This window comes from Numenius arquata, chromosome 6 (assembly GCF_964106895.1).
Source record: "Numenius arquata chromosome 6, bNumArq3.hap1.1, whole genome shotgun sequence".
Taxonomy (NCBI): Eukaryota; Metazoa; Chordata; class Aves; order Charadriiformes; family Scolopacidae; genus Numenius; species Numenius arquata.
The window spans coordinates 41,402,513-41,412,125 of record NC_133581.1 but is presented as its reverse complement, the minus strand read 5'-3'; the positions used below and the strand labels follow the sequence as shown (position 1 = coordinate 41,412,125).

General features: G+C 63.1%; 1 protein-coding gene across 1 annotated transcript; it reads left to right on the top strand.

The window, feature by feature from the left end:
• The first annotated feature begins 2,884 nt into the window (after positions 1–2,884).
• Positions 2,885–9,613, top strand: LARGE2 (LARGE xylosyl- and glucuronyltransferase 2). The gene is made up of 14 exons (XM_074149090.1): positions 2,885–2,984; positions 3,279–3,535; positions 3,915–3,997; positions 4,286–4,409; positions 4,985–5,156; positions 5,295–5,399; positions 5,667–5,779; positions 5,897–6,022; positions 6,174–6,329; positions 6,412–6,575; positions 6,828–7,106; positions 7,428–7,574; positions 7,742–7,937; positions 8,040–9,613. Exons 1-14 carry the CDS (start codon positions 2,885–2,887, stop codon positions 8,235–8,237), a joined length of 2,220 nt encoding a protein of 739 aa, XP_074005191.1. The 3' UTR covers positions 8,238–9,613.

Sequence of the window (9,613 nt, the reverse complement as noted above, 5' to 3'; positions counted from 1 at the left end):
CTCTTCTTTACTTTTGAAACCCATAGCGGTGTTTGCATCCTGTCCAGGTGAGGGGCTGGCGCTCAGACGGCAGCAGCAGCAGATTATCTCTTCTCTCTGGGCAGCAAGGGTCTGCACCCCATCCTTGCCATGTTTGCATCCCGGGCCACCCGGGCAGCCCCTCTTTGCCAGCCAAGGGGAGACGGAGTGGGCTCTGCCGCCTTCCAAAGCCCCCCCCCCCAGTATCTCTCCATGTGGACAAAGCCTCCTGCACCTGCCCCAGGAAAGGAGGAGGCAGGTGCTGGGTAAGGGGTAAATAATCCTGGTGCTTCCTTTATCTCAGCAAAGGAGGGATATTGGAGGCCTGGGAGCAGGAAGGGGGCTTGGATGGAGGGCGGATTCTTCCCGACTTACTTTGGGCAACTCCGTGCCCCTGGCGCTGGGGGCTCTTGAGTAGAAAGCGAATTTAATCTCTTGTTTTGTTTGTTCTTTCTTCCTCCGAAAGGGGGGCCAGCGCGGGGCATGCGGGGGGGAGCTTGGGTTTGAGAGCGGGGAGGAGAGGGGGGGAAGTGTCAGATCTGAAAGGGAGGAGTAAAGGGAGGACGGGGAACGGCAGACCCAGGAGGGAACAGCAGCAGTGGGCTGCCAGCTGGCTGGGGAGGCACCCGGGGAGGCGGAGGAGAAGAGCAAAGGCAGGTAAGGAAATGGGGGGGCAGGCGAGCGGCCAGGTGAGGAGGGGGAGAAGGGACAGCAGGAGGGGTTGGGGGGATGTATGCAGTCCATGGGTGCCTCTAGTCTTTGCCAACTGGGCTGCTGCTGATCCCATCCTGTCCCCCCCAGATTGGCGTCCCGGTAGCGTGCTCACGTGGAGGCTGGGGATGGAGTGCCATTCCCTGCAGTGAGGGTGCCCCAGAGGGGCCATGGAGCAGGAGGGGTGCTGCTGTGTGCCCCCACCTTCCCTCTCCTTCTTTTGTGCTAAAGTCCCTTCCCACCCCTTTCTGTCCCTCGGCTTCCCAGGGTGCTGGCGGACCTCCCTCATCTTGCCCCCCCTGCCTCTCCTGCGGGGAGCTCAACACAAAGTTTGGGGGATGCCCAGGGCAGGCAGGAGGGGTGTGGATCGGCTTGTGGGAGGGAGAGGGGCTGGCAGCAGCGTGCAGGGACCTCCCCGGGTCCAGCGTGGCTCAGGGCCATGGCAGGGAGAAGGGGTGCCTGGGCCTGGTGTGCTCCATGTGCCCGCTCCCTCTTCCCCCGCCATGTCTGTGCCTGGCCTGCTCTGCGGAGCCAAAAATCAGGGCGATGCTGGGTCCCACTTGCAGGGAGCCGTGGTGCCGGCAGGACCCACTTCTCCACCAGGAAAAGGGGTGCAGCCCTCAGGTGATGAGGGATGCACCCTGAGGGATGCACCTCAGCCGTGGACCCCCTGCCACGGGGGCTCGGCTGCATCCCGAATTTAATCAGGTTGGGGTGGCCGTGCTCCCTCGGGCTGGCCTTGCCCCAGCCCGTGCAGAGCCTGAGCCTGTCGCTGCGCATCCCTTGCTCCTGCCGAGCCATGCGTCCGCCCTCAGCGGGCAATTCCTGCCGTGGGCGGGTGTTTGCACCCTGGCCCCAGGGGCTGCTCGGGGTGATGTCCTCCCAGGCTGACTGTTTCAGCCCCCCCACAAGCGCTGGTGGCCCCATGGGCATCTGCACATCAATGGTCTCCGGCAGGGTGTGTGCAGGGGGGGAGCAGACCCTAATCCGCCCCATTCATCCCCACGGCAGCTTTTGTTGAGCCTCCAGATGTTGCGCCGAGGGCAGGGGCTCAGTCTGGCTGCAGCGGGCAAGGGAGAGGTTGGTGTTTCTGGGGTCTTTGTGGGGTCTTTGCCTGCCCTGGGCACCTGGCTCTGGGATCTCGGGGCATGGCTCTCCGGAGATGGGTTTTCTGTCCCCAGGTTGGGACTGGGTGCAAGGAGGGAGGCGAGGAACGTGGTGCTCTGCCCGCTGGGCAACGAGGGCGGCACAGCACGTGTGGCCGGAGCCACCATGGTGGGGCAAGGGGTTCCCCCGGCGTGCCCCATCGGGCCGGTAGTGCCGGGAAGTGAGTTTCACTGCAGTGTTTGGGGTTTTTCCACCAAACTTTGTCGGGGCAGGTAGCGGTGAGCGGAGGGGGAGGCGTTTGGCCCGCGGCAGACCTCGGTATGGGAGGCTGCGGGAGTTCCCCGGAGCCGGCTGGCGGGAGGGCTGGGAGGGAGCCAGCATGCCCTGTGGGGCTCGGCGTGGGCTGCGCTCCCACCCAGCCTGGCCGTGTCCTTGGGGCCGCCTCTCAAGAGCAGTCCTGGCCCCTTGGGCCTGCGGAGGCGGTGGGGGAGGGACCTGCGCTCCATCTCAAGGGCAGGCTCCATTAACCACCCTGTGACCGGCCACCCGGCTCCGCTCGGGGAGGACCTCTCCAGCACAGCCTCACTCCTCCCTTGGGAGCTCTTCGTTCTTTCCCCTTGCCTGTGGGATGGCAAGGAGCAAGGAACAGGGCTGGAATGAAATCACTTGGATGACTCCTTCCCCCCTCCCATGATTGAGGTTCCCCCCCACCCCCAAGAGCCATGTGGCCACAGCAGGGTGCTGGGGCAGGCTCCGGGGGGGGGGGGACACACCCAGTTGCCCCAGCATGGGCAGGAGGGTGCCAGCTGGGAGAGGCTGTCGCTGGAGCGGTGAAGGGCATCTCACAGCTGCGCTCGCCCAGGCGGTGTCCTGGAGGGAGCAGGAGACAGGGGACGTCCTGCTGGGGGATGTCAAGGTGTCTGGATGCGGGCTGCTGGTGACCACCACTCTCTCTGCTCCCCTGCCCCTCGCAGGCTCTAGGATGCTGGGGCCAGCCGGGCTCGGGCTGCCCACCTGATCCTCGCCACCCCTGTCCCGCCGGCACACCATGTTGCGCTCCTGGCGTGTGAAGCTGAAGCTGCTGCTCGCCACGGTGACCCTGGCCATCCTCCTCTCCTGGCTCTACTTTTTTGTGGGCAGCCTCGAATGTGAGTGGGTCCTCCTCCTTTATGTCTCAAGGGACGGTCCCCAGCAGAAGGGTGGGCAGGGGAGGCCGAGGCCTTGGGGTGGTAGCTCTGTGGCCACACAAGTCACTGCAGGTGTATCTCTGCGTTTCCAGGGGCATCCCTGGGGATCAGAGCTGCGGGGGTTGGCCGGGCACAGGTGGGGTGTGCCGCCGGGACCTCTCAGCTGGGGCTCTGCCCCACCATCCACACCCGGTCCCTCCCGGCCGAGCTCTGCCTTGCCCGTGGTCCATCGCACGCCCCATGTCTCCTCCGCAGACGGCCGCTTCCTCCTGCTGCCGCCCTGCCTGGGCGAGCAGCCGAGCCGGGACGTGGAGCGGGAGGCGCTGGCCTCCCGGGTGCGCAGGGTGGAGGAGGAGAACCAGCAGCTCCGGCTGCAGCTCGGCCAGGCGCAGGCGGAGGGCAGCGACGGCAGCCCGCAGTGGGGGGTCTCCGCCGAGGACGGGGACCCCCCCGGGGGCGAGAGGAGCAACCGCACGGCCTGCCCCAAGCAGCGGACGGTGCACAAGTGTGAGGTGGGTGATGGCACCGGCACGGTGGATGGGGGACGTCGGGTGGGAGGCTGGGACCCTGCTGAGCATGGATGTGTGTGTGCAGCCTTGCCTGGCACTGCTCATCCCGTGCTCTGGCCATGCCAGGGCTTCATCCTGGCTCTCCGTGGTGGGTGAGGGTGTCCTGCTTCTCTATAGAGGGACACCGGACAGGAATGGCAGCCAGACTCCTGGCCCCCGCTTCTGAGCCGGGGGTCTCCCACCTCTCCCTGGGGCTCCTTCCCCATTGGAAAGGGCTGGGTTATGGAGTCTCTCCCCATAGCGAGGCTGCAGGGAGGAGCTGACAGGCCCCTGCCATGGCCGGGTGTCCAGTCTCAAAAAGGCACCGTTTATCTCTGGGCAGCTCCTGCACGTCGCGATTGTATGCGCCGGGCACAACGCGAGCCGGGATGTGGTCACCCTGGTGAAATCCATCCTCTTCCACAGGTAACAGGGAGGTGCCGTGCCAGGTGCCCGCTGGTTTGGGGTTCCCAGATGAGCTGCTGCAAGGGCGGGGAGGAGGCAGTGCTGTGGGAGAGGGGCTCTAGGGCCTCTCTCTACCCCCTGTGCCACTGCTTAGAGGGCCAGAGGGGAACTTGTTTCCCCCAGGTGGCTGATTTTTCTCCGTCTGTCCCCTCAGCTGATGTCTGTCCCCTGGTGGGGGTGGGAGGGATGGGGACCATGTCCTCTTCCTCCCACTGTGGTGCTGAGTGCTGCTGCGCTTGCCTTTGGCAGGAAAAACCCCCTCCACTTTCACTTCATCACAGACTCGGTGGCCCACCAGATCCTCCAGACGCTCTTCCAGTCCTGGATGGTGCCCTCCGTCCATGTCAGCTTCTACAACGCCGATGACTTGAAGGCAGGCACTCACCCCCCTCTTTGCCCTGTCCCAACCCAGTGCTCAGAGGGCTGAGGGGGAGCAGCAGAGAGGGACAAGCAGGAGGGCGTTTGTTGTCTCTTTTCCCACTGGTCCCTTGCTCATCTGCTCCTCTTTCTGGACTTGTTGCTGGTCCAGGTGAGAAGGGGAGCACTGGGCTAGTGCTGGAGCGGTGAGGAGGCCCCTTGGGGGAATGCAGCCTTTGCAGCGGAGCTGGGTCCCCTGCCGAGCACTGAAACGCTGGGGTTTGGGTGGGGGTTGTTCTGGTGGCCAGAGGAAGAGCCAGGCCAGGGTGAGAGCAAAGGAGAAGGAGATAGAGCCATTGAGCACCTGAGGGGCCTAGGGAGAGAGATGTGTGACTGCTGGTGGTGCAGGTGGAGGAGATGCTCCAGGCTCAGCTGGCTCCACAGCTCTGTTGGGGAGCAGGCGGTGGGCTTGGGCTGTGACCCTCCGCTGGCTTCCTCTGCACGGGGTGCTGGGCGCACACAGCCGTCCTTCCTGCACGGGCAGGGGAAGGGCATGGCCATGCCCAGCCCTGAGGTCGTGTCGCCTTGCAGCCGGAGGTGTCATGGATCCCCAACAAGCACTACTCCGGCATCTATGGGCTGATGAAGCTGACGCTTACCAAGGCACTGCCCTCCAACCTCTCCAAGGTCATCGTCCTGGACACCGACATCACCTTCGCCACCGACATCGCTGAGCTCTGGGCTGTCTTCGGGAAGTTTTCTGGTGAGGGTTGGGTGCCCCTGGGACCCGCTGGGTGGTGGGCTCAGGGTGGCAGTCCCCGTCTGCCACAGCACCAGTGCGGTGGGTTTGCTCTGAGCCTACGGCAAGATGGGCTGCATCCACGTCCCTCTCTTTCCTCAGACAAGCAGGTGATCGGGCTAGTGGAGAACCAAAGCGACTGGTATTTGGGCAACCTTTGGAAGAACCACAAGCCGTGGCCAGCCCTGGGACGTGGCTTCAACACGGGTGAGCGTGGGCTGCCGAGGCAGGATCTGCAGCCTGATGGCGCATCCAGCTGCGGTGGCACTTGGCACGGGGAGGCTGGGGAAGGCTGAGGTGAGGCAGGAGAGTCTGGTGGGTGCAAGGGGGCTGCTACAACATCCCAGGGTCATGTGGGTGGGCATGGAGAAGCAGCATGTACCGGGGGCCAAAGGCATGCCAGCTGCTGTGCTCCAGCTCTGTAATGGCCGGGTGGTCCCTTGGTGACCCAGTGCTCTCCTCCCCGGCACCCAGGGGTGATCCTGCTCCTGCTCGACCGCCTGCGTCGCCTGGGCTGGGAGCAGATGTGGCGGCTGACAGCGGAGCGGGAGCTCATGAGCATGCTGTCCACCTCGCTGGCTGACCAGGTAACGGTCCCTCCTCCAGGGTGGTGGGCCCTGCTGCGTTCCCATAGCACTGGTGGCACAGGGAGGGCCGTGCTGTCTTCTTCATCCACCTGTGCTCTCGGCCTTTCTCCCTCCTAGGACATCTTTAATGCAGTGATCAAGCAGGACCCGTCCCTGGTGTACCGGCTCCCCTGCTTCTGGAACGTGCAGCTCTCCGATCACACCCGCTCGGAGCAGTGCTACACCGAGGTCTCGGATCTCAAGGTGGGTGGGTTTGCTGCCTTTGAGACTGGGGAGGGCCTGAAAGACACTGCACGCGCCGGAGGTCCCGGGAGTCAGCATAGGGTCTGGGGGCTTGGGGAATGCTGGGTGCTGCTGACTTCCCTTCTGTGGGGTGACACGCCACTGCCCTCAGGTGATCCACTGGAACTCGCCCAAGAAGCTGCGGGTGAAGAACAAGCACGTGGAGTTCTTCCGCAACCTCTACCTGACCTTCCTGGAGTACGACGGGAACCTGCTGCGCAGGGAGCTCTTTGGCTGTGCCAGTCTCCCCAGCCCACCCAGCAACCAGGTGAGGGTGATTGCCACTCTGCCCCCAACCCACCCAGCTCACCCTGGGCCTCCTGATCCCCCTCACCTTTATGACATTGCAGCTGCAGCAGGCGCTGGAGGAGTTGGACGAGGATGATCCCTGCTACGATTTCCGCCGGCAGCACCTCACACAGCACCGCGTCCACCTCTTCTTCCTGCAGTATGAGTTCCTGGCCCTTCCCAACCCCACCGATGTCACCCTGGTGGCCCAGCTCTCCATGGACAGGTACTTGCTGGTGGGTCTGGTGGGAGGTGAGGTCCCCCCTGTCCAGTGCCTCTGGGGTGGCTCCACAGGTGGGGAGCTACCAAGGATTTCTAATGCAGGTTCCTCACACCAGCGATTTGCGGTGAGGAACAACACCCCGAGCTGGGAACAGCAATTCTTCCTACCTCCCCATGAACTGGGCTCCTAGTTCTGACTGTGGCGAAGCTGTCACAGGGCAGGGCTCTCTGTCACGCAGTGCCCCCTGCTCCGCAGGTTACAGATGTTGGAGGCCATCTGCAAACACTGGGCAGGTCCCATCAGCCTGGCACTGTACATGTCAGACGCGGAGGCCCAGCAGTTCCTGCGCTACGCCCAGGCCTCCGAGGTGCTGAGTGCCCGCCGCAACGTCGCCTACCACATCGTCTACAAGGAGGGGCAGTTCTACCCCATCAACCTCCTGCGCAACGTGGCCTTGGCCAACACGCAGACGCCATACGTCTTTCTGACGGACATTGACTTCCTGCCTATGTATGGCCTCTACGATTACCTCAGGTAAGGCTTGCTCCAGCGGGCTGTTGCCGGGATCTCCAAGCACCAGGGTTTGCGGGGAACGCCCTGGGCAGCAGTTCTCAACATGCAGAAACTGTTTTCGTGTTCAGCCTCGGGATCCTGCCCTTGCTTTGGTCAGATGCCAGCGAATGAGGAAGCAGCCGTGGCTGCGAGGGCTGCCCCGTTCCTCCTGCCCCTGCATTGCACCACTGCAAAGCGTCCAAACTCATTAATACCCTCCTGGAGCGGTGGGCAGGCTGGAGGGGCTGAGGAAGGTGGGTGGCTCACAGCACAGGAGACCTCACACCCTTCCTACCACCACAGGAACTCCATCCAGCAGCTGGAGCTGCCCCAGAGGAAGGCAGCTCTCATCGTGCCGGCGTTCGAGACCCTGCACTACCGCTTGACCTTCCCCAAATCCAAAGCAGAGCTGCTCTCCATGCTGGACATGGGCTCCCTCTACACCTTCAGGTAGGGACCGAAGCTGCCCAAGAGGGCTGTCACACCCAGCAGAAGCTGGTTTTGTACCCTTGTGCCTCGGGACTGTGGTACAGCCAGCTCAGAAGACACCTTGCGTCCTCTGCCTATCTCGGGGAGCTGCCAGGTTTCCCCGGTGTCATTTCCATCTCTCCCCACAGGTACCACGTGTGGCCAAAAGGCCATGCCCCCACTGACTATGCCAAGTGGCGGACAGCCACCGTGCCATACCGCGTGGCGTGGCAGCCAGACTTCGAGCCTTACGTTGTAGTGAGGCGAGACTGCCCCAAGTACGACCAGAGGTTTGTGGGCTTCGGCTGGAACAAGGTGTCCCACATCATGGAGCTGGATGCACAGGTGGGTGAAGGGCTGCTCCTGGCACCCTGGAGGTGCTGGGTGCTGGCCGGGTTGGTACCACCAAGCCCATGCTGACGGCCGGGGCTGCTGCTCTGCCCCCAGGAGTACGAGCTGCTGGTCCTGCCCAACGCCTTCATGATCCACATGCCCCACGCCCCCAGCTTCGACATCTCCAAGTTTCGCCTGAGCGCGGGGTACCGGGGCTGCCTCCAGACGCTGCGGGAGGAGTTCCACCAGGACCTGTCGCGGCGGTACGGGGCTGCCGCGCTCAAATACCTCACCGCCGAGAGGAGCCCGTGAGGCCCGGGGACAGCGGGCGCGGGGTGCTGGCAGCACGCTGGAGAAGGTGGGGGGGTGCGGGGCCTCCCTCCTGCCCCAGCAGCCTCTCCAGCCCAGCCAGGATGGGATGCCCCTTAGCCAAGATGGAAGGTGCCAGCTGCGAGAAGAGGCAGTGCCTGCAGGTCAAGCTGCTGCAGCGTGGCCGAGGGTTCTTTTGGAGCGGTAGCCTTCCCGTGTTACAGGGGAACCTCCCCCTGCCAGGGGCCAGGGGGATGGGTCTCCTCCCTCCCCTGTTTTAGCAGATTTGGATTCTCAGCTTTCCTTAGCTCACCTCACCTTGAGGCCTGGGAGCTCGACCTTACCCTGCTCTGCCTCTGCTCCGTGGTCCCAGGTCCCAATCCTCCCCACACCCCCGCCCTGGGGTTTTGGTGAGAGGGAGACAGAGGATGCAGAGCATCTTTTTGCATCCTTTGTGGAGCCCAGCTCAGAGAAAGCCTCCCAGCACCTTGGGAGGTGGGGACAGGGAGTGCCAGGAGCTGTGGAGACCTGGTTCAAGCCCGGACCAAGGCTGGCTGGTTGATTGGGGCGAAATGCTGTTAGTCCTCATCCATACGGATGCAAAGTCTCCAGTGGGATTGGCCCAGTAGTGGTGCTGTGGGAGTCACCCAGGGCAGGACGGGCTGTCTGCTGTCCCCAGCCATGAGCTGCCAGGACGGGCTGGTGCCTCCCGGCTGGAAGCAGCCATCCTGCCCCATCCTGGGGCTGCGAACCGCACCTGGCAGCCATCGCCAGGGGCAAAGCCGTGGGCCAGCATGTGCTGGGAGAAATTCCTGGCAGGGGACCACCCGGCTCCTCCCCAGCTCTTGGCAGCGCATCACCAGTTGCCATCACCAGTCAGGGCCGTGGTTGACACTGGACGAGACCGTAGCTGAGCACTGTGGCGGGATCCCCGCGCCAGGAGCAGCTTGGCAGGGCACTGTTCCACCGCAATCACACACTGGAGCACAGAGGATGCGTTGCTTTCCTCACGCTATTTAAATTATTTAATACTTTTCTCATAAGAATTAAATGATTAGGGTGTCATGGGGTTGGTTGGTTTTTTTTTCTGGTGTTTTTTTTTTTTTTTGTTTTAAATCCTTTCTTCTTCCGGGATGATTTTGCTGGTGGCCCTGGAGGCTCTCCAGGCCAGTAGCTGCTGCAGTCTCCGCTGGTCTCTCCTTAGCGTTACTCTGGGCTGCAAGAGCCAGCTCTGTGCAGGCGCGAGGATTTCCGTCCATGGTGGGAGCAGCGAGGAGGAGCCATACGAAAGCGCAGGGTACGGAAAGGGCACAAGCGCCTCTTTTGCTTATTCTCTCTTTTTTAATTTAATTTTTAAATTAAAGCTTTTTTTATTCTTT